This window comes from Protopterus annectens, chromosome 9.part0 (assembly GCF_019279795.1).
Source record: "Protopterus annectens isolate FY-2018-M chromosome 9.part0, PAN1.0, whole genome shotgun sequence".
NCBI lineage: Eukaryota > Metazoa > Chordata > Ceratodontiformes > Protopteridae > Protopterus > Protopterus annectens.
Window position 1 is genome coordinate 538,289,579 of NC_056743.1, and position 26,275 is coordinate 538,315,853.

At 34.1% G+C, this 26,275-nt stretch overlaps 1 protein-coding gene across 1 annotated transcript in view; it reads right to left on the bottom strand.

Moving 5' to 3' along the window:
* Positions 1 to 26,275, bottom strand: part of UNC5D (unc-5 netrin receptor D) — a 3,101,373-nt gene that overhangs the window by 1,150,661 nt on the left and 1,924,437 nt on the right. The window contains exon 7 of the mRNA XM_044083087.1: positions 13,033 to 13,197. Within this exon, the coding sequence (XP_043939022.1) occupies positions 13,033 to 13,197 (165 nt within the window). The remainder of the gene's footprint in view (positions 1 to 13,032; positions 13,198 to 26,275) is intronic.

Below are 26,275 nucleotides of genomic sequence, written 5' to 3' on the forward strand. Positions count from 1 at the left end.
CTTGAGCTATCAATTAAGTTCTTTGGGAATAGCGGTTAACAACACTATTCACCAGTTTCCAACTTTCTCCTAATCTGTGCTAGCCTTTCCCACGTAAACTGTTGCTATTATATTGAGGCTTCAGCTGTACATACTGTTTGTACTGTACGTTTTTACAGAATGTCTGATAGGTGTGAATTTTAAACTTTATCAACTCATCTTTAATATACTGCGGTGGTGGTGCTGCGGTAGCGTTGTCACCTCACAATAAGATGCTGTCCTGTTCGATTCTCAGCTAGAGCGTCTTCTGTGTGGAGACATGCGTGAATGGGCATACCTTCGTTGAAGGTCGTGCATCAGAACTGGCAACTCAGCACATAAAAATCTACTGCCAGTCATTAGCGGACCGGAGTTCCGCTGTGGCGACCCCTAACCGGGAAAAGCCCAAAGACACAACATCGACTCATCTTTAATCATATCCAGTTTTGTATCTTTCTAAAAGTATCCTTAGCATGTTGCATCTATGTTGATATATATGTTTGAATGTATTTTATGCTCACGTTATAAAATCTGTATTCTTGAATTTGATATAGTTTCATGGATGAGAAGGGTCTTTGGAACAGCCCACCTATCTGGCTACCAAACAGTAAAACTATAAACACATATTTGCGATTAAGGCATTAAGTGAAATGAGCCAAATATTTCATCCAAGTCTGTGAAATAGACTACTGTCTGCCTTTTTGCATATGAATTAAAGTAATTTTTGAAGAGAGTGTTTGGACTTTCCAATCACTGAAATTATGTAGCATTACTGTCTGCCTTACACCATAAAAATCAGAGAATTGGTTTTATAGTTTTCATGGAATTTTTCTTGAAATTCAAGAATTCAGTATCTCTGTCAGGCAATGTGATGCAGGGAATTCCTTGCAGGGAATTCCGGGTCATTATGCGTGCCTGCTATTATCTGAATGATCTTTTCATACGCCATTACTTAAACTTTTCATTTTGAAAACAAGAGTCCACCATCCATTGTTGCAACATTATCCCGTAGTTAGTTTGCTCCATATAATGTTTGTTAGAGGTTCGTTAATAACTTTCAGCGCCTTTCAGATTTTGTTTCCGTTTCCTTTTTTTCTTTCCACAAATAATGAAGGATGGTCTCTTCTTATTATTCAAGTCTCACATCCTTTAACAAAACTCTGCTTTATCCCTCTTTTGTACTAAAGAATATGTAATTGTATCCGAAAGCCTGGATCAGTGTAATTCAATTGAAAAGAAGCACCAAGGTTGTGCTCACCAAAAAACTAAAATGCCAGCAACTCACAAGATCCTCAATGAAACTAAATGGAGGAAAAAATACTTTCAAAATCACTAATCGGTGCCATACTATAGGTACCCAAGCCCTCTTCTAGTGGGAGGATAAAGAAACTGGAAAAAAATCAAATCAGTATGACAGTTGCCAACTGGGATATAAGATAATCTGCTATAAAAGGTAATCAGTCTGCAACTTGTACATTAGGGATGCATAGAATGTTTTCATCAAAATATACATTTACTTAGTTCTTTTAGTTTTCCTTAAAGTATCACTTCCAGACTAACCTTTTGTTTGATTGAGCAGGCAAGCTGGATTGAGTAAATTGTCACCATGAGCAAATACGTTGACGCAAACCTAACCCACTCATGCTCCGTCTCAAAAGAGGTACAAAAATATAAAATGTCTGAGCCTTCTTCATATAATAGTAAGGTAATGGGACTGGCCTTCAACAGTATTTATTTCTGGTAGGGGTTTTATTTTTTGTCTCAGTATAAATAATGAAGCACATATGAAGAGGAGCTTGAGTAAAAAAAAACAAAACAAATAAATGGTACACATTACAGGACATAAAAGAAAATATTCTTTCTCTTCTATCTTTTTTGCATCTTTATTGCAGCAGTGTGACTTTTTTGGACCTCTGTACTTATCTCCTGTAATACTTTCAGCAAAAAGACTGATAATTAAAATAATATTTTTATGCTGTTTGAGTATTTGAATTCTGTTACTTCTCACTGCACAGAATAAACAATTTTTAAAAAGGACTGTATTGTGACACTGATGGCATACTGGCATAGGCCTATATGCGACCTTGTATGAGCTCCCTGATTCAGTTTTGACACTCTTTGAGCAGTATGCCGGTCTTCAGTGTATCTGCATAGAATTTCTCTAGTACTTCATGTTCTTCCACCTTGCAAAAGTTTGTTAGTTAACTACTTCATCTAAAATCCCATAATATTCAACCTGCAGCCATTCTCTTTTTTTGACTCAGGAAATTAAATAGATAATTTCATTAGTTTCAGGTTGGATGTACAGGAAGCATTCATAACTTGCCAACCAGTCATGCAATCATTTGTGTACTGCTGCTTCTCTACTTTCATGTCATTTTGTCAACCTGTATTTTCTTCTAACTCACTTCTTTATAAGAGCATGGTGCCGTCAGTTCAAACACAGCCACAGATAAGCACTTAACATCTGAAATGAGTGAGCAGAGTGCTCCTTAACAAAGCTGCTAAACACTTGTGCAGAAGACATTGCTATACCCATCATTAGACTCCACTCAAACTTCCTATCTGCACCTTGACCATACCACTCTGTTACTACTCCATAAACCAAATCTCACCAACTAATTCCTAACCATAACACCCCCCTTAACGATAAACCTAAATCCCTTCCACTTGCTGACTCTAGTCATAAATCTCTATTCACTTACTTCAGAAATCCCAAGCTCCTATTTAAATAACCAGCATCTCACATCCATGAACCCCAACAATCCCTTGCACTAGTCACACCTTCATCTTGCAGTAAGCCTATCTGTGTATCCTCACTCTTTTTGTCAATGAAACAAACTCTATATTTCAGTTTTCATAACTAAAACAACTAGTTTATTCACACCACATCGCTGCATGTCTCTTTATAACCTGTGATTTACACCCAAGAACACATTTTAAACTACTATCATCACACTCATCATCATAAATAAAATTTATGCCTTATAGACTCATTTTATAGTAAAATTCATGTGAACACTTCAGAGGATATCTGTGCCTTGCCTTCATGCACTTATGGACCCATGGGTCCTGGATCTTTTCACCTTTACAAATCAAACAGCTTCACTTATACCAGAACTATGAATCTAAACCTTCATCATCAGAAATCTAAAACAAGGCAGACAAGTTTACTACTCAGCACCTTCATCACCTGTGTCACTGCAGATCAAATAGTACAATACACCATTTTCCTTATAATGGGACCTGAATGATTGGGTGGGTATCCATAAATTCACCCTATAATAGACTGGCTTAGTCTTCCTACACAGAAGAAACACAGCCTAAGGTCCATAACAGCAATGTAAAATGGTTACAAGACTCAGATGCCTTCAAATTTCCTATAATTATTGTGATTAAAAATAATCATTCATCTAATAAAAAAAACTCTGGAAAAATTGAAAATCTGTCCAAACACATTTCACCATTCTCCAAGCCATGAGGTGCTAGTAGATCTGTCATGCCAGACTTGAAAAAAGTATGTTCTATTCCATGTACTATGGAACATCTTATAGTCTTATTACCCTTCATTACATTAACCCTTAACTATATAGCACAAGCTTTAGCCACCACAATTAACAATGTCCCCCAAAACCATCATATCTCACATGATATATTTCTAAGTATTCACATTCCACACATAATACAAAGTATTCCATTACTCAACTCTGTTATTCAGTAAGCACAGAAAGTGTTCTCCATATTCATAAAAACATCCTACACTGGAAGACCTGCCATTGTCACCTTCTTAACAGTATTGCACGGGCCGTGGATATGGGTACAGCCTGACACGAGACTTGCACCCTCTCCCCCGGATTTTCAAGGGCCGGTGAGAGCTCACCTGATGCCGCCAGAACCACGATGCTTTCCAGGGCACGGGCACCTCTCTCAGGGCAAACTCACTCCAGGGTGCCCTGCCATTTACAAAGAAAAGAGAACTTTCCCAGGGGCCCCACCTGCTTCTTTGAGATCATTTGCATCATTGCACCGAACGCCACGAGGCCCCTGTCTCTGCCACTCTGGATTCGGGAATCTGAACCCGACTCCCTTTTGATCGGCCACGGGTGATGGAGGCCATCACCCGTCCCTTCGGAATGGCACTCGCCTATCTCTCAGGACCGACTGACCCATGTTCAACTGCTGTTCACATGGAGCCCTTCTCCACTTCAGTCTACTAAGCTCTTGTTTGGATATAATTTAATATGTGATACAGAACTCAATCACTAATCTCCAAAACTCCTTCTAACCTAGATTTTGTTGCCACACTTCAAAAGACTAACAAGCTTGATATCTACCCCATGATAACTAGATTATGTGACAAACTCCCTTTCATGTAAGCATGGCTTCTCTAATACAACCCCGAAGTATTAACCATCACATAAACCTGACTGAAGCCCAATATCCCAGACTCTAAACTCTCTTTACAGAGCTACGTTATTTGCAGAAAGGATCACACAAAATGTATTCGAAGTGTGGTCCTTATCCTGGAAAGAAACAATATCTCTGCCACAATATATCCATCAATCATTTACATGATGTAATGGGAGCTGAGTCAATTATTGCCTCTGTTTCTAAAAATAAAAACCTGTACTTAAGTTTCCTCTTAATCGATCACAATGACAGCATCTAAGACATTACCTTACATATGGAATATGTCCAGGACTGTTTTACTAATATTTATTCCTCTGAGATTTCAATATATCTTAGACCTGTTAAGCTGACATTTATTTTGACTATAATAGGCAAGACTAGGTTTTTCTCAGATGTTATAATGCCCTGCCATAACTGTTACCAAAAATACCATTGAATGGATACTCACAAAGCAGCCTAAAAACCACTTGCAAAAGTTGTAGTTAGCAAAATGACTGCATCAATCACAACCCCATGCACACTCTTTAGAAAAACAAGCCTCGGCCTAGCAATACTCTGAGAAACAGGAAAAAAAACTAACAGTAATAACCTATTCAACACAAACTACATACTATTCCTCTCAACCTCTTAGTGCAAGAAATCTGGACAAAGTCAACAAACAGTGAGAGGGCTAAAGCCCAAACATAGGGACAAGTGTTAAATATTGCACTTATAAACTTAGAAAGTTGCAAGAGTAACAGATTTTGTGTCAGAGTGCAATTTCAGAAGAATATGTAATCTGAAAATTAAATGTCTCTCTTTATTTAGTGACTTCAGTCCCCAGTTTATTTGCCAGAAAAACACAAATGTTGTGAAAAGCAGGCTGAAGAAATGGGGCAAAAATTAAGACATCATGCAAAAATATGGACAAACTCAATCATGTCAACCACCATTTCACCACCACAGTGCATACATATACTAGATAAATTTGTAACTGCTAGGAAAGTAAGAGTCAAAAATATATCATAACCCTGGATAGCTACCACTGCAGGAAAATTAAGCTTAGGGACTCAGGCTGAATATCTTGCAAAAATACAGGAAATTCTCAAACACTACTGCTATACATTGATGTCAGAAATAGATGCCAGAAGCATTTAAAGATAACTAAGGAAATTTACTTTGTCCAGGCCGAATAAGCCAATAACAGCAAACTAAGGGAATTTACTTTGCCCAGGTTGAATAAACCAATAAAAACAATGCAAAAGCATGATTATACAGTCTTAAAAGACTGTAGGGGAACTACAAGAGAATGGACAGTACCCATAACAGTTACAAAATGATAAAAACAGTCCTGAAGTTTTTCAAATCACTTCAAGGCTATCATTAACACATACACGGCTAAAAATACACCAATAGTACACCATCATTTCTCTCATGCCACATGTGTCACTTATGCTTTTGAACCTATCACTGTCAGGCAAAAAAAAAAAAACAGAAATTCATGCCACATATTAATGCTGCATGGACCAACATCCATGGAGGATCTTCCACTAACTTTTCCACTAACTTTGCTAAAATTATTCACATACTCCATTGCATACCATTTAATATTTTACATCAGTAAAATCATCCAAAAGGGATTTTTCCCTATAGTCAGAAAAATACTTCAAACCAATCGCACTTTTCGTAGGTGGTGTCAAATTCAAACTCTGAAAACTGTTGACTCATGTCCATACTCCAATCCATATCCTCAAGACTCCATCCTTGGACCCCTACTTTTCAATATCTTTATTAATGACCTCTACTCTTCTTGCCCAAACTCTGCCATTATTCAATATGCTGATGGTTCAACAATCATTTCTTGCTCTGACATTTCTCATCTTCAAACCCTCACCCGACAGTCCCTCCATTCAATCAAAAGATGGCTTACTTCTAATCAACTCTTACCGAACCCTAAGAAAACAAAATGTTTACCTTTCCTGCCTACAACCGTTCAGCATCATAATGCTACCTTTTCTGTTTCTGCACTGAACAATACAACCATCTCTACTGAATCTCACACAAAACTCCTTGGGGTTACTATTGACGACAACCTAAAATTTGATAACCACATTCAGCTATGCATTAAAAATAATAATCAAAACTTGCACTCCTATATAGACACAAAAATTCCTCACTTAGTCCTTCAGACTTTCCCTTGCTCAAGCCTTCCTACTCCCGACTTTGCTCTTTGCAGCCCCTATTCTTGCAAACAATCTAATCTTCTGGATAAACTAAAAAGTACATATAATGAAATAGCAAGATTTGTCTCTAACCTACCTAATCTCATTCATCACTGTGTAGCCCTAAATATCTGCAATGGCTAGAATTCCATCACCAAATTCTATTACCACATCTCATTCAGTCTTACACAATCCATCTTTCTGCCCCTGTCTCTTTACACTTATTCAGCTTTACACCCCCAGCTGCACTCTTCACAGCTCTCAGCAAACCCTTCTGCATATCTATAAACCCAATAAAAACACTGGCAAACTTCTTTGTTGCTACACTGTCACAAATGCTTAGAACAAACATCCAACACATGTCTGCTCTATCACTAACACCATTTCCTTCAAAATAGCAGTAAAAGACATCTGCTGTAAGGAGTGGGAAGGAATGGGTACGTCTTTGTTCGGAACCAATATAACCTACCTTCCTGCCATCTCTTATCTCTGCTTGCCCCCCCCCCAACAGCTGTACCTTTAATAACATGAACTTATTCATCAAGCAGGACTATATCACCCCCTAGCTTCCATTTTTTGTCTAGCTTCTAGCCTCTCACTTTCTTCCTAACTAGACTGCTGTCTCTCCTACCTTCTGCCTGAGATTTTGTCCTATTATTCTCCATATTTCCTCCTCCCCTAAATTTCAACTATCTTACTAGCTTAGTTAACAACTATCTGCACTCTAATATCACTATTGCATTATGTAATTTTTCTGGCCGTCTTACCTTTACAGTTTCCGAGTATGTACATTTTAATTTATCCTTACATTTCTGTCTCACAACAACAAAAAATAATTTCAGAGTATGTACATTTTAATTTATCCTTACACTTTTGTCTCACAAAAAATAGGAAAATCTGTTTTGTTACTTTACTGTATGCTAGCTTATGTTTTCTTTGTACTGTTGTCTGCTATTGTATATAATATCATTTGTTAATTTCTATTTTCATACTGTAAATTTTGGAGCTTTTCTCCTCGGGTCTCCGCTGAAAAAGGGTATCTACCCAGTTTGCTTAACCGGGTAACACATGTCAAATAAATAAATAAAATAAATAAATAAAATTTGGACTGACAGTGTTCATCTTACCAGCATAAGAACATCAATGACTCTTAGTATGGTCTTTGTCCTGGTCTCAGTAAACAAAAAGAACCGCATGGCATCCAGAATTTTATAGCAACTGAATCTGATAAGGTCAATGTTACAACTTTTCATTTATTTCTGCAAAGAATTCAGCACAGCCAGTCACAACATTCTACTGCACAGGAGCAAACATTGTATTCCAGTGCTTTGCTACTTGCTTGCAGAGTGACTCAAACAGTAGTCTGGAGTAAATGTTCATCACAGTTTTCTTTTAATGCAGGGGGTCCCAGAATTATGCATTCTTGGACCAGTTATTCATAGTCTACCAATGATATGCACTTTCCTACAAGCAGCCTCAAACCCCTGAAGAAGGATTCAAACAGGATTATTCTGTGATGGAAAGCCTCAAATTAGAATGTTTATCTCATGTTGTTGTTAATCTGCTGTAACATTATTCACTTAAGTATGTCTGTAAATGTGGGCTATCTATGATAAAACTGCTTAAAACAAGGTTTGAGAACTTTACCCTACTTCTTGAAATACCATATATTTAAACATATTTTTGGGTGGTTTATCCATTACAAACCAGTGATATTGTCTGTGCATAGTACATTTATTACTCATTTAGGATTATGTGAGTAATTATTTGTACGGTGCATACATTTACAACCATGCATAATTTATTTGCTATATTAGAATCACCATCTCATCCTATATACATCTGTAAGTATTTTATCATATAGATGTACTACATAACTATAACTGCATTTATATCACTCTATCAAAAGATGAAAATAGCGAACGCTATTCAAAACAGCGAATTTTTTCCCATGGAAAAAATTTGCTATTCCGAAACACACACACACACAACACAAGCACACCAAAAAAACAGCAATCCACACACATACACTTAAAATCCCACATCTAACCCTACAATATACTATACATACACTACTATCTATCCACTTACCTTAACCCAAACCCTAACCCTAAGGTCCGTCAGTATCGCACACTCACCTAACCAGCGCCCTAACCCTAACTCACTTAACCCGTTCATAACCCTAACTCAACTAACCCGTGCCCTAACCCTAACATTCACATAATCGCACACTTACCTGAACACGACCTGTAACTTTTCTCCACAGCGCTGAAAATAGCGAAGCCACAGAAATCGCCAACTTAATTCTTTCCCTAGGAAAAAATTCAGTGTTCTGCAGCTTCACTATTTTTAGCGTTCGCTGAATAGGGGTCAATATTAGAACATTTGAAGTTTTAAAACTTTGATGTTCTGATACAGACCCCTATAACTATACACATAGAGTTATCTATATTCAATATATATGCTTATACTAAAGCTTTCATTCATCTTTAAATGGCTGTTAGAAGACCCTACTCATATAAAGTACACTATATTTAAAGCACTATATAGCTGTGTAAGAACGCCTTTAGTAAACAACAATATATTGTTCCGAATATCCTATGAAGTATATACTAGGGGATACATGTAGGAGAAGAACATGAAATAAGTCCTGTTCTTTATATATACTGGTGACGTATATACCAGCAATATATTGCCTATATATAGTTATCTATATATATATATATATATATATATATATAGTCAACTATTACTATCCATAGAATATATATTTTATGGTTTGAATGGGATGCCCAGAGGTACAGAGCTAAAGTTATGTCTATTATATTTATAATGTGCCTGGGTGTATATAAATAATGTGCTGAGTTGCTTATATTATATATATTTGATTGACATATGAAAGACAGAAATGCAACAATATGATTTGTTTCTATGGGGAACAGTTTAAACTTCCCTTAATTGAAACTGTTTATATATAGGAATTTGTGACTTGGTGCATTTTCAATTATCTAGCTATGATATAAATTCTATAATACTTGGTTGTCTATCATAATTAAATGAAGAAAGTGGGAGGGAGTAAAAATGGAGCATTTGCCGACTGTGATGACGTCACTGCGCATGTGCAAAGGCGCTGCAAGGACGACGAGCATACTTCTTTCATTTTTAACATTTCTAACTTTTGGAAATGGAATATAACGTAATGGGTGTGCAATATAAGTACATTTTAAGTAGATTAGACTTGTTAGCCAAGTTTAATAGTCGAAAATGTGATGGGAAGAAGTTGAGTTTTAAAACGGAACTTGAATACATTGCATGGGTAACCTGTTTATATTTTAAACTGCAGTTTTATTTACAGTGTTAGAAGTAATAGGAATATATAGTAGGTTAGACCTAGAGTTGTTATTGTAATAGTTTTTAAATAACAGCATATGTATGAAGTAAAGCAGACATCACAGTGCAATATGACTTTAGCAATGAATATATAATGAATAGAGACTTTAGTATCACTGCTGTTTAAATAATGATGTTTAGCAAAATATATAGTATCTGACATGCTGGCGATAGAAGCAATGCTCTGAAATGTTTCTAAATGCTGTGAAATGTCTCTAAATATGAAATGCTTGTTGATGCCTATAAATGCTTTTATTGCTGAATATGATTTTTAATGTGTTATAAAAATTGTATGTTAAAAGTAATACTATGCAATATAGATGAGGGGATTGATGCTTTTAAAAGAGTATGCGTCTAAAGCAACTTGACTGACTCGGAGTGGTCTTTCAGGTTAATGAAGTATACAGGGACAGCTTTGAAAAACCTTTCGGTGTGTGTTTTTACATTTGTATATGGTCTGAAGAAGCCACGGACAGTGATGAAAGTGCTTACTGAATATTAAAGTTCTTGGTTTATTTTATGTGATCTGGAGCTATACTTCATACAACTGATATCATATTTTTCTTTGCTGTTTTCAATTTATAACATGGTAAATAAATTATTATTTTAGATTAGTGACTCAAAACTCAACTCGAATGAAAAGAAGAGCAAAATTCATGATCACAGTAACTCAGCCCCCTCCCCATGCCATATCACAGTAACTCAGCCCCCTCCCCATGCCATATCACAGTAACTCAGCCCCCTCCCCATGCCATATCACAGTAACTCAGCCCCCTCCCCATGCCATCAGATTCAATAATACAGAACTTTGAATTGCTGATCATTATGAATACCTAGGACAAACTTTCAATAACAAACTTTTCTTTGCAACACACCAGTGTTATTGTAAAAAACATACGCAAAAAAGGGTATCCTCAAACCCAGTGCTAATACTATTACTTTACCCAAGCTGTTTCATGGTTTCTCAGCTAAGAGTAACCCAACTAAACTTGAATTCCCTCACTCACTGCAAAATTTACAGATTTGCTTCAGTACCTCTAACAAAACCTTAGACATGCAGTACTCTGAACAAATTAAATTACATGTCCTTTTCAAAAGTAAATACATAAATTGTTATTAATTTTACTTTCACTTATGACATCCTTAACAGCTACGAATGCCCAGCTGTACATCTATTATTTAACAGAAATAAGTTAAACAAGGATATCGTGAAAGGACGTAGAACATCCTTTAAAATAAGTGACAGAGCACTTCAACCCTTTTAACTCTTACTTGGAATTATAAAAACATCGGAAGTGCAAAAGAGATGACACACTGAAAACATCTTTTTTACCACAGTAAAACGTTTAATAGTCGCTGTTGGTTTGAAGACAATATCAGAAAAGAAACAACGATATTAAAACACTCATTATATACTATTACAGGATTTTGAATTATCCAATCACTTGAAAAAAACAATAAATCAAACAAATAATGATGCAATAAAACTGTGCAGATGTTTTAAAAAAATGCTAAGTTAACCATTCATTATTTAATTATGTGTTGTCATCTCTCTTTTACACTTCCAGTGTGTTTTTTTTTTTTTTTTTGGTTTTGTTGTCAGTTATATACTGGTCTTTGGGATCTGTTCAGTTTTATTCAAGTTTCTTACCTGGATTTCACTACCAAATGCAACTAGACAAAATTCAGTCTTCATAACATTCAGGAATGCACATAGGTCTGTATTCAGTATTTATATATGTATGTATGTATTCATTCATTCATGTATTTGTTATTTATTTAATTTTTTTGTATTTTTAAGTTCGTTAACTTTGTTAAATAATCAGTACAAGACCTCTTTCATCCTTTAACAGGACCATAAGATGATACAGCATATAATAAGCAACATACAGCTGGTATAATGGTTAAGGTCTTTCCATCCCATGCAGAAGGTACAAGGTTTGATCCTCACTGTTGGTAAGACATTCTTCGAATGTATAATAAGAACAGAAAGCACGAGTAAAGATAATAAGTAAGCACAAAAATAATAAATGATAATACTATACAAGATTTCTGATGTGAAAATTAACAATGAAATGTTAAATAAAATGATTTTTATATGTTGCACAAACTGGAAATGTCATTTAAGCATTGTTTTTAATGCAGAAGGGTTTATATTATTTACTCAAGTATGTTTCTTCTTAAATAGGGAGAGATAACCTTATGATTCAGGACTAATAAGGAACTCTACAGTATTTAGTGTTTAAACATTTAAGAATGAAAACTAGATCTGTGTTTAGGAGTTTCAGCACTCATTCATGATTTACTGCTCTATAATCAAAGCTAGGCTGAGAGTTATTATTACAGCTTTACTACAAGGGTATTACATTTAACATTCTGAGGGGATGACTCCCAGTTGGAGAAAAGTTAGCCACTCATAGCAGCATAAATGAAATTTTGTAAATCTTTCTATTTTTTTCTTTCAAATGAGATATTTCACTTGTGTAATATGTTACTATTTTTTTCTGAAAACAAATAAGCATGAATATTTATATATATATATATATATATATATATATATATATATATATATATATATATATATATCTACATTAAGGAAAATGATAGCTTTGACTTTTTAGTGGAAAAAATTCTGAAGCTTCTAGCTAGAAGAAACTAAATATACTATGAACTGTAATAAACTGCAGCATAGCATTTCATTGTACGGCAGTAATTAGAAAGCAGGTGTATTTTTAAAGAGTTCATGCACAAACCATGCAATTAGCTGTATTTGTTAATGAAATATAAATCAAGGGTCTGTCTTTTATAAATGAACACAAAATATTGTTTCAATTATAACTTAATTATGCCACATGTACATAAAGTTTGTAACAACCTTCTAGAGTTAGAATATATTTTAGAATGTAACTCATTTGCCAATAATAAGTGTGCTTCTAAAAAAAAGCAATTACAGATAATGCATTTTTAATGTTCAGCACCAAAAAAGTAATCAGATTTATTAACAGTTACCTACTTTGTATGCAGAGTCCATCAGTGCAGTTTTCAGTTTCTTGCACTGCTCCTTCACAGAATCGTCCTCCATTTCTTGGTGGTGGGGCTGTGCATTCACGAATTCGTTGCTGTTCACACTCTGGACTGCAAACAGACCATTCACTCCACATATCCCAACTACCATCAACTGTGAAAGTTAATAGAAAGGAAAGATAGCAAAATATCAGATACATAAAGCTTAATTTATCGTGAAACTGCTTTACAAATGACCTGGGAACATTTTCATTGTGATTCCTAATGTTTTAATTTATGTACATCAAAAAAGACTGTTTCACTAATTTATGTGTTTTGGCATGTTGACTTTACTTACCAATATGTTCAACTTCAACTGTTTCTCTCCTAGAATGACCCTAATGAATGGCTACCACACTTATACCTAAGGGCAATTTAAAGTCACCAATACAACTTGTTCCAAATAAGATTCAACTAACACCATCTCATGGTACTGGTGGACAAAATCAGGAATATTACCTCAGCAAATCACATTTGTTTAATTTTAACATTAAACAAAATGGATTCTATAGTGAGAACAACATTGTCTACTGTGGTTTCAACTTGGATAATTATTTTGCTAGTTTGAACTTAGACTGCTGACTCCAGACTTATTGCAAGACGGAGATATAGGAAACCACCAAACAAAAAATGGATTCATGTGGGTATGAAATATAAGGGTCTATATCACTTAATCAAAATACTTATTCTTCAAACACATATTCATTAAACTTTAAATAGAGAAAATAATTTCAGTGAACATTGGACTTTTTTCCAGAGTTATGAACCACTCACTCACTAGCACTCCAGAACACACACTGCACTAAATTAAACCCACCCAAGTGGGGGACTTCACACACCACACCCCCCAATGTAGAGGCCTGCATCTCCCACCCCCTAATTATATATAACAACTCCAAGATTGCACTACAGTGGGGAAATGATAAAGTTGTGGTGATGGTCAAGTGCTCCCTGACCCTGGATATACAGGATGTCCATCAGAGTGGGGTCTGACAATGCTCTGTAAGCCAAGAATAAATCTCCCTTCAGCAGCCTATAGGAGACAGAATACAGGATAGAGCCTTGAGGCACTCTGCAAAGGACATGTTACTTAAGTCCTGTATTCTTTTAGTGAGGAACCTCTGTGGATGTTCCAGTTGTTGGATATGCTTGGTTAGGAATATTCCAAAGAGAGCATTGTACTCAATGTTAAGTCTGATGAATGCTGAACACAGTGGAATAATGACTTCCTTGGACCTATATGCCATACCTTTCTTTCTAAGTTGTGCAACATAGAATGATTTCCTCACTACTGTAGATACATGATGGGCAAAGGCTAGATTACTGTCTATGTGTGTCTCTAAGTCCCTGACTACTGGGTCAACTCTAAGGGCTGTGTTGTCAATATGATAGTTACCTGGGGTGGGTAACTTCAGAAGGACACTATTATGCATTTCTTGGCATGTAGTTTTAGTCCATGGGTCTGACACCAGCTGCATGTCTATGTCAGCCCTTCCTGGAGAACATTTGTGTCAATGTGAGATTCAATCCATCCATCCATCCTCATCCTCTTCTCCCATTTTGCACATGGGGTCGGGGTGTCACTTTAGCAGTGACAGTCATCTTGGGCCAAGGTTTACACCACTGTAAGGCTAGCCCTGTCACAGTAGTTCATTCATACCACTCATTCTCACACACACTCTCACCTAAGGCCAGTTTAGAGTGTCCAATCCACCTACTACATGTTTTTCGAATGTGGGATGAAAATCAGATCACTCCAGGGAAACCTAAGTGACTGCAGGAAGGATAGGCAGACTCCACACAAAAGGCACCTCACCAAAGAACCTCTTGCTGTGAGGTGACAGTGCTAACTGGTGTACCACTGTGGCAACCCTCGGTGTGGGATTCAATGACAGCTCCTAATTTGCAATCATCTGCAAATTTAGTAAGCTACATGTCACTGACATTGGCCTTGATTTCAAAGAAGTAAATGCCAAAAAGGAGCGGTCCCAGGACTGTTCCCTAAGGGACTCCTCTTGTGACTGGCCTCTTTGTAGAGTTGGACTCCCCAGTTTTAACTTCCTGTGTTCTGTCTGTGAGCCAGTTGGCTATCCACTGGGTGACATAAGGGTTTTTACTTAACCTCTTGAGTTTGTCAACAAAGCCAAAGTGAGGTATTGTGTCAAATACCTTGGCAAGGTCAAGGTTGGCAGTGTGAACCATTTTGCCCTTATCTATTGCTTTGGTGACCTTCTTAACGAAGTCCACCAGGTTGGGTAGGTCCAGTGTTGGGAAGTTTTTCTATCTCATTACTGATCATTTCCATTACAATTTGTCCATGGCTTTGCTTATGAGACTAGTGAGACTTATTGCTCTGTATTTTCCAGGGTGACTAGATTACCTGATTTGTAAAAAAGGGATGACTGTTGCTTTTCTCCATTCATGAGACAGGAAGCCTGTTTGGAGGATACAGTTAAATAGCAATTCCAGAGGTTCTGATAAGTCATGTTTCATGCTATTTAGAAGGCATCCTGGGATATTGTCTGGGCCTACTGATGCAGTGTTCTTGGCCTTAGAAAGAGCATTAAGAACCTGTTCTCTAGTGATAGTGGGGAGAGTTATATTTGATGGTGTTTCCTGAGGAAAGGTTGATGGGAGGGGAGAGAGGGGTAGACAGAGAGATAAAGTTGGTCTAGCCTGGTTAAAAAAATTAAAACATAATAAAATAATTACATGGCCAATGAGATGAAACAGAGCACTATGCTGCACAGGCTAATGGGCTGCTACTGATCTTCCATATTTACTACTAAAATTAATCCACTTTTCTTTCAATTGTCTGCTGGACTCACCTTCTGTAGGTACCTTCCTCATCACCTTATTTTAGACTCCTAGGGCTTGTGCTGAGAAAGGCTTCAAATCTAGAGACAGTGTTATCTGATGACTGACTGCCTGATTCATTTTATTCTGGACTAATACAGTTCTGATTATCAAACATAAAGCTCTAGACAAACTAAGTGAATCTAAAAAACTTGATATCTAGATGTATGTCCCCAATGGCTGGAAAGATGATACTGTTTCAATCCTAAAATGGAGCCGACACAGTCACTCACAAATTTGCTATCAATCTAGTGTATTAATAGATTTGTTTCTTTTCACACAGACAGGCATGGTTTGAAACAGTGGCTGCACAGCTGATGAATGAAGCCAACTAGTATTATTAGTTCACTTAGGCTTCTTCTTCTTTCGGCTTTTTCCCAGTTAGGGGTCACCACAGCAGATCACCTGTCCACTCATGATTGGCAGTGGAGTTTTACAGTGTCGAGTTGCCAGCCCAGCGCCCAACCTTCCACAGAAGGCACACACTCACAACTATGGCCAATTTAGAGTGTCTAATCCACCTACAGCATGTCTTTGGGATGTGGGATGAAACCGGAGCACCGGGAGGAAACCCAACCGACCGCAGGGAGGATATGCAGACTCCGCACAGAAGGCACCCCAGCCAAGAATTGAACAGGAGAACCTCTTGCTGTGAAGTGGCAATGCTAACTGCTGCACCACTCTGGCTGCCCTATTAGTTCACTTAGACTACAGCCTGTTAAATTAAAAGTAATGGAATGCAATCCTTATGGTCATGCTGCCATCAGCCAGTATAGGTTCAGCTCACACTACCCTCTTTTAAGTTAAAACACCAGTTACTATTAGATGCTCTCCGCTTGCAGAAGCTAGACAAAAACACATGAAAAGGCTTTTGATAAACCCATCTTTGTTACCCAATCTATTCAGTGGGATAAGTGCATCAAAATTGTTACGGCAGGGACTTAATATTAGCGATCTTCATGAATCATCCAGGTAAATGCTTATGTCTGGCATATTGTCTTGGGACTGCATGAGGGTTGTATTGATGTAGGTACTACAGTCCGTTTTATGATAGCAATGCCAAGCTTTTATGTGCATTTTATCCATTCCTTATGTCAGGACATGAAGTGCTAATTTCTTTAATATTTGCTAAATGTATTAACAGTGACAGCCCTTTGAGTCCACTGCATGTGACCTTCACCTGTATTCTTAAATTTATTCTGTATGGATTTTCTAATAGAGACCCAACATAACACCTCAGTCAGATAAAAGACTACCTGCTTGATTTTACAGTGAACTTGGAGACTTCATAATTACTCCAGCCATCTTATTTTGTCAATGCTACGTTTCTTCACCACAAAGCATTTTGTACTTACTAGTCAATGGTCTCATTTCCCTTTCCATCCATAATTTATTTGTTTATCCTTTCTTGACTGGGTTAGTCCCACTAGGCTAGTAGCCTCTTTTCAGGGAAGAGCCAAAGTGGTATTTATATAACTAGAGGAAATTTAGGCTGGGCATCCAGGAACTTCCCCACCTCTTTTTTTTTTCAACCTGGCAAGCTGTAGGGTAGATGTCAACATGACAAGAGAGAATGGAGGCGGAAGAGAAGACAGAAATATGCGTGGCTAAGAATGGAAGAATGTGCAAGTAAGGAGAATTCAGTTATAGAGAAAGGATCTGTGTGCAAGTTTGGCGTTTCAGAGATAAATTTTGTAGATGATATTTATAGTGTGGGAGAGGGTTTACCAATCTTACAGACTGCCAGTTCAGAAGAAGGAAAATTGGGAAGGAGAATGCTATTAACATGATAAATGAGGGTGAATGATATGAAGAGAATGCTGGTTCATGGGCTGATATTATACAAAAGTGTTTTGTAGAGAAAACAGATAAAGGTGAAGAAAAAAAAAAAGAACTGAAGATGGAAAAACCACAGAGAGTGTAGTAGTCAAATGGGTAAAACATGTGCGACAGTAGTTTCTGAACAAAGTAATGTAAGAAATATGGCAAAAGGTATTTTTTTTACAAATAAGCATTTGGTAGTGCATTTTGAAGGGAATCAGAATGTTTCATTGGACAGATATCTGTGGGTGTGGGACAGCATTTTTTTTACGATTTAGCATTTAGCTTAATGATGTAACGGCTTCTATTCACATCAGTTCAGAAACCTTTTGTGAAATTATGTTTAAAGATTATGAAAATTTTGCAATATATATAATGAAATAAAATGATAATGAACTGTGGAACAGATATGTAGTTAAAGTGACAAAAGTTCTGTTGAAACTTAAAGTAAAGTCACAATTTAGGACATCTGATGTGAAAGACAATGAATTACAATATTTTGCAAAGAGAAATGCAAGAAACTAATTATGTTGAAAAAGACTTTGATGAAAGGAATTTATGGAATGGGAGTTGGGAGTTATTTGTACATTTAACTACAAACATGGATTAGTTGTATGTTTGCTATGTATTAATCATATAAACAGAAAAGGGGGAATGCTGAAATATTGGGAACAACTTAAAGATGTCTTTTCATTGTAGTGCAGGGGGATCATTTAATAGAATAATGTACTGAAAGGAATTGTTAAAAATGTGGATAAGTAAGACACACTAATGACGACTGTGGTAAATTGTGAAAAAATGTGAAAATAGCAAGATGGCAAACTACTACTAGCACTGATTTTTTTAGCTCTGCTTCTTTTTAACATCTCTGACAGGATTTTTAGTAAAAAAAAAAAAAAACTAAAACAGAACATTTCAAAACTTGATGGATTTATAGCTGAACATCTGTGGAAACATTTACTATAAAATAGCATGTTTTAAACTCTTTTAATTGCTTTTTCCTGTCAAGAAAACTACAAAGAACTAACTGTCTCAGAATGAACCAGTGTAAGCCCAGTGTACAGGAAATTATTTTGAAAAAAGATATATGGGCTATACTAAATAAAATCAGTGACTTATCTGTAAAGATATATAAACTAGAAAGCAAAATGAACTAAAGAGAAATATAAAAAAATTACTAGTTGCTGTGGTGAGTGAATATCTTACATAGCAATCATCACAAATCTTGATTGTAGAAGATTTTGATGGAATATTACTTGACAATTAAAATAATACTTAATTTCTTCTGAAACTAAAAAAAAACTTATTCTGGGAAAAAATAAAAGACTTAGAGAATAGATCTAGAAGGAATAACATCAGGATTTACAGGATTCCTGAAAAAGTAGAGGTAGACAGTATGATTCAATTCCTTAACTTTGAACCTGTCTGAAGTTTTTTTTTCCTTTGGGATCAAAAGGGCACATATATCTCTTTCTAACTGATCTTTAAAAAAAAAAAAAGGAAAAACTTCACCAAGGTCAGTGATCATAAGATTTTTCTCAAGTAAAGATAAGGATTTAGCTTTACAAGCTGCATTCAACTATCCAGTTGAAATGAAAGAAAATACTATAAGATTTGACAATGACTATTCAACTTTAGTGATGTCAAAGAGAAAAGCATATGTATCACTTGTTAAAAGCTTAAAGAAATCCAATATTAAAGCACAAATTTTGTATCCAGCAAAAATAAGGATTCATCTTCCAGAAGAAAAGAAGATTTTCAACAGCTTGGAAGATGCAATGAACTTTACATAAAAATAAAATCCTAGAAAAAGCAGAAGAAATGGACTGGGATCTATCAACTTTTTTGAAGAGAAATGCAACAAGAGACTGTTGAATAATAAAAGACTAAAACAGTAAAAAAATGATAAGCAAATGAAAATCAATATATTTCACGCTTGTGAATTCTTATTAATTTAAAGAAGTGTTTGGATACTTATGAACAGGTGCTGGATATTACTTTTTACAAGGTAAATCAGTATTTTCTTTCTTTCCCTACTTCAAATGGTGACTAGATCCCTTTTTTATAATGTTACTGTTTGATTATTTTAGCTATATATGAAATTAAAGCCACTTACTTTCATTTTTAGTTTAAAAGGTTAAACTATTCATTTTACTAATTATGGATCATTATTATGATAAATAAAACTTATGTTAAATGGCATACTTTCTGATATCTTGGCGTAGTTGAGAAATGTACTTTTAAATATAATACAAGATGCATCAAATGACACTAAAGAGGCATTCTAAGTTACATTCCATGTTCCTAAAATGATCCAGTAGCATGCTATTGACAGCAAACTTGACGTGCAATAGCACCCAGGAAAGACATGTTATCAAAGGAAAAAAAGAGCTTTTTACATATAAAAAAGTTACCACTGGAATGATATCAAATAATAAAAGTAACATTCACACTTCTACAAGTTAAACATGGATCACACATAACTGCCATTTTTTAATGCAAGTTTATATTCTATGTCTCCTTTAAAAGTGACAGTCTGTTTTACATTAAACATCTCATACAAATAGGCTTACTGAATCATTAAATTTTATTTCTTTGAGTGCAATGACGTTTTAGAGGTTGGGATACTTTGAAATATTTTTTTGCTGTTTTTTTAATGGTTTGGAGGGGTCTGAGGGAATGATGTGTCATGTGGAGGTGGCTTGGATTCATTTACAAGCATTGTTATGTGAATCGTAATTGATGGATGGTACATTTTCAAGCCATTATTATGAAAACCAGCTTATGATGTTGTGGGAGTTCTGCAAATTCTAAGAGCTGTCTAAGGTACTTTTTCCTGTCTAAAAGTAAATATTCATAATAGTTTGAATCATATGCAAAGGTGTCAAATAATACAGGTTAGATAATTGGCAAAAGACAGTGAATTATATTCTAAACTCCAGTCAGTTATTACATAGTTATAAATGCTTGCTATTGAAAGTATACTTGACATGCAAACACACCCAGGAAGTCATGCTATGTTATAAACAAAGTATAAAAATATAGTTTCTTGCATATATAAAAGTTATTATTGGAATGTTATCAAATAATTAGAGTAACATTCACAATTTTATAAGTTAAACCTGGATCACACATAACTGTCATTATTTTAATGCAAGCTTATATGCTATGTCTTCTTTAGAAAATGACAGTCTGCTTTATATTAGACATCTCATGCAAGTAGTGCTTACTGAATCATTACATGTTATGTCTTTAAATGCAATAGCTTTTTAGTCTTTAGCATACTTTGAAATGTTTTTGTTTTTTAGTGCTTTAGAAGGGTTTAATGGATTTATGTAAAATGTAGAGGTAGACTGAATTCACTTGTGAATGCTTTTTTGTGAGTTGTAGCTGATAAATTGTTCATTTCAAGCCCTCGTCATGAGGACCAGCTTAAAGCAGCTTAATGGAGTCATGAGCACTTTTGTGGAAATTATGAAAATTCTAAGAATTATCCACATTTCTTCTTCCTGTCTAAAAGTAAATAATCATAATATTCTGAATCATATGCTTAAATGTCAATGAATACAAGTTAAACAATATGCAAAATACAATGAATTACATTCCAAACCACTTTCAGTTATTAAATAGTTCTTAATGCTTGCAGTATACCAAAAGCATAGTTCATATACTAGCCTATAAAATGACACTTCTGATAAAATATTTATGATTCTATTTCTCTGTTATTGTCTCTTTTTCATGATAACAAAACTTACTATCCCAGAACAATTTATTATGAAAAGTTTGAATCCTAAAAGGGAAGATTTTTCATATATGTTTGTTCAGATACTATTAGACATAACATTACAGGAAAAAATAGGACTGTGTCTAACAGTAGTACTAGATTAAAGAATATCAAATATATAAGGGTAAATATAAATGTTCTATTATATGATACTCTACACTAGGATTATAGCTAAAATATAAAACCTAGGAAAATAGTAATAGTACAAGACATAGTATACAAATAGAAATATCAAGAGATCAGAATAAGTAAATATGTACATAGTTAAAGAATACAAGGGTGGGAAGTTTGCATAGTGGTTAAGGTGTTCATCTTTTAGGCACAAGGTTTAGTGTTTGATTCTCAAATGAGGTAATTGACTAGGTTTGGAATGACTCACGAGGATACTTAGCCTGGTACTAATTTATGAACTTATAATCCTATGAACAACTTTACACATATGCAAATAAAATAGAAAAAATCTAATATTGTCTGACCTATAAATAACAACTGACATCCTCCCAATAGTAGACTAGGGAGATAATGTGAGGTACAGGGAAAGATGATTATAGAGATATTCAATTTGGTCAACTTATAATAAAGATTCTGAACATCTGTTTAACTTTTCTTATTCATAATTACTTACTGATGGGCATTTTTAAGATGATGCATACTAAAAGCAAGAGACACATTAATATGAATAAGAAGCAGACAGTCTGAGAGGTAGTTTGTTCATTTTTTTCAACAACTGGGAATATGTTATTTCATGGTTAAATGTTTTAGGGGTATATCATTAGGTCATTTTTTATTTGTTTCAAATGTTTTGTCCATAGCTGAAGATTTCATATTGTTATATATATATATATATATATATATATATATATATATATATATAAAGTATATAATATGTTCTGTACATAAATGTGATTTTTATTATACATGTGTTTTTTTTCTCTTATGTAAATGTCTAATTTTAAATATAGATCTATTAATATTAATGGACTGAATAATCCATTAAAGAGGGTAAGTTTGTTCAAATACTTGCAATTACGTAAAGATCAAATTGTATTTTTAGAGAAAACACATCTACTTAATAAAGATGTCAGCAAACTTTAATTAAACAATTATTTGGTTTTAGCAGTTTCTGGCTTTCATGTTAAAAGAAGAGGCACCCTCATTAAATGGAAGAACTCACCAGTAATGCCTAAAGTAAAATATACCTTTGTTGATAAAAATAGTATGCTAAGCATTGCTATAATTGAGTGGAACAGAAAACTATATACTTTGGTGAACTCGTATTGGATTCCAGGGGTTGGAGCAAAAGATACAAGAAACTTACTTAGATACTATAGCCTATTACGTGAAAGGTGAAGTCATAATGACCGGTGATTTTAGTTGTGTTTTATCAGCCAAAGATTCCACTGCAGATAGAAAGCCGAGAACCACATCTTCAGCCAAACCCTTAATGAATTATGTATATCTAATGAACTTAAAGGATATATATGAGCTAAGGAAAACAAACTAACTTCACTTTATCCATTATTAAGATAGATATGGAACACAAATAAATATTGATAAAATCTGTTATCACATAACAGCAAAGCTTCAATAGTTTTGTGTCTATTATCAGAACATATAGTTATAATCTTTAATATTATTTTAAAAACTGATAATTTAATACATCCCAGGAGATTACCAGGGTACATTATTAAAATAAAAGTATTCTAGAATTGGTATGTTAAAGGGATCAAAAACTTCCTAAAAATAAACATGAATAATGAAGTATCTGACACTGTCTTGTAAAATTCACTAAAGACTTAAATGGAAGAGTTATAAGCTGATATATTACTAAAAGAAGAAAATGGGACAAAGAATTGAATATACAACAGGCCAAAATAGACACACTAAAATTAAATCTAAAACCAAATGACATTATCAGTAAGTCAGACCATAAAAACATAAATACAAAATATGTTAAAATTCTAAATCATAATGTTTCAATAAATCTAGAAAAACTTAAAGTTCAGGCATAGTTAGTAAACTCTTTAAGCTTGCATAAATTTCTTGTTAGATCAAAGAAAATGAATAAACTAAATCATATCAAAGAAATTATAAAACATAATTATAAATTAAAAAAAGAAAGCAGAAAGTAAAGGTATTCTTGAGGGCTTTAAAATATTTTATTAAAATATAAATAATAATACAAATAACCTAGACAATGACAATATAGTTGAAACTTTCTAAGGCAAAATATAAATTATAAAATAACACGTGAACATATAAAAAAATCACTTTAACAGAAATAAAAGATAAATAAAAAGTTAAAGAATAATAAGGTGCTGGGCTTAGATGATTGATATTCAGAACTTTATAAAATACTGCTGGATGATGCAGTTAAAATATTAGATAAGGTCTACAGAGAAATAAAAATAACTGCTAAAGTCCACCCATCACCTCTTTTAAAATAAGATAAGGATCCTACAAAGTGTTCATCATACAGAAACATTTCACTTTTAAACGTGGACTATAAGATGTTTATGTCCATTTTAGCTAACATAATTAATCTATTTATACCTAAACTTATAAACAATTATCAAACTGGGTTTATTTAAAATAGACAAATATAGGATAATATAATAAGAATACATACATTAATGTTGTTGTGTCTTTCGGCTTTTCCCGGTTAGGGGTTACCACAGTGGAACTCCGGTCCGCTAATGATTGGTAGTTGGTTTTTACGTGCAGCGTTACCAGCCCTGATGCGCAACCGTCAACGAAGGTACTCCCATTCATGCATGTCTCCACGCAGAAGACGCTTTCGCTGAGAATCGAACCGGGCAGCGTCTTACTGTGAGGTGACAATGCTACCGCAGCAATAAATTATGCAAATAAAAATAAAATAAATAACTTTCTATCATTAGTCTCAATTTAGATACATCTTTTGACTCAGTTAACTGGTCAAACCTGTTTAAAACACTTTAAATGTATAATTTTTCACCTTATCAACTTGGCTAATGGCATTCATTTCGAAGTTATACAATAGTTCTTGTGTTATGCCAAAATAGATTATTTCCTTTCTAACTCATTTAAATTACAAAAGGCACAAAACAAGGTTGTCCATTATCACCTTTAATTTTTGCATTAACTATGAAACCCTTTGCTAACAGTGTTAGATCCAATGAGAACATTAAAGGTATCAAAATAAAAGATGAATCTGAACTAAACATTCAGTTCTTTGATGACAATATTTTACAAACAATAGGGAATATAGAAAATTCATTAGAACATATAATTAGTTCTATGAGTCAGTTTGAAAGATATCAAACTTACGATTTAATCATAGTAGAACAATTGCATTATTAAATAATAAAAAAATTAAAAAATTCATATAAAAAACATTCTAACTTTAATTAAAATACCAATCAGATGAAATGCCTTGCATGGCCATTATGTCTAATAGTAAAGAAATGATACAAACATTCAACAGGCTGTTTGTAAATTTTTAAGTTCGGTCACACATTGGAACAAATTCTTCTTTACCATGGAACAAAGATTAATGCTTATTTAGATGGCAACTCTTCCTAAAATACTCTTTATATTACAATATTTAGTACTATATCCACCAAAAAAAAAGAACCAAAGAAAATAAATAGCATTCTAATTAAAATTTTTTGGCATTCTAATAAATCAAGTGTTTCCTTTCACTAGCACATAAAAGGTTTGGATAATGGTGGAACAGGATTCTTTGATATTGAATTATATGCTACTTCAACAATTCTAAAAGATATAGCATTGAGGATAAATGTATCTTATAATTCAAAATGGAAACAAATATATCAAGAAATATAACTAGTTGGTAATACATATAGCACAAGTCATAAACAAATAGCCCTTAATAGTTTCATCTGGTTATTAAAAATTTTTTATGTAAATGGAATTACAACCTCTTCACAAATTACCTATTTAAATATTTATAAAAAAATCCTCTTTTCAAAAGTTCAAATTTTCTAAACATTGTATTAAACACTTAATATTTGTTGCTTCAACAAATTGCTAGTATTGAAAGAACAGATATAGTTCAATACTTAAGGACCAAATACAATCAAGATTTTGAGACTTGGTTAATTTTACAAATATTTGGAGATTTTTGTGAACACAGAGATAAATAAGATATTTAACCTAGAAAATAAATTGTTCCCAGAATTACTGGAATTATTAATAAATACCAATAATAAAGCAATTACAAGTAAATCATATTTGTCATATATGAAATTCTTAAGTTAGATTTCACAAATATAGACAATTCTTACCGGAACTGTTCCTCAGAAGGAATGAGAACTTCGCTGAAGAGCACAGGAAAATAATATTAAAATCTATAGACAATACCACATATTCATTATTTTGGAAAATTTTCTCTTGAAAATTCTTACACAGAACTTTTGTCACTCCTAAAAATATTACAATTATGTATAAACCAAATAGAATTAAATGCTAGAGATGTGATTCTGAAATAATAGTCATCTCCCCTTTTTGAAAAAAAAAATAACTTCATTCAAGCTCTGTGGTCAGACAGATGTAATGTTTCTAAATCTTTAGTTTTATTTAATGCTCTGATTCTTGAGATAATTCCAAAAACCCAAGCACCCCTTCTTTGGTATATTCTTGCTATAGGCAGAAAAGTAATTACTAAAAAATTGGAAAACTAAAATTATCCCCTCTAATGTTGAATTTATTAGTATGGCAAAACATGTTT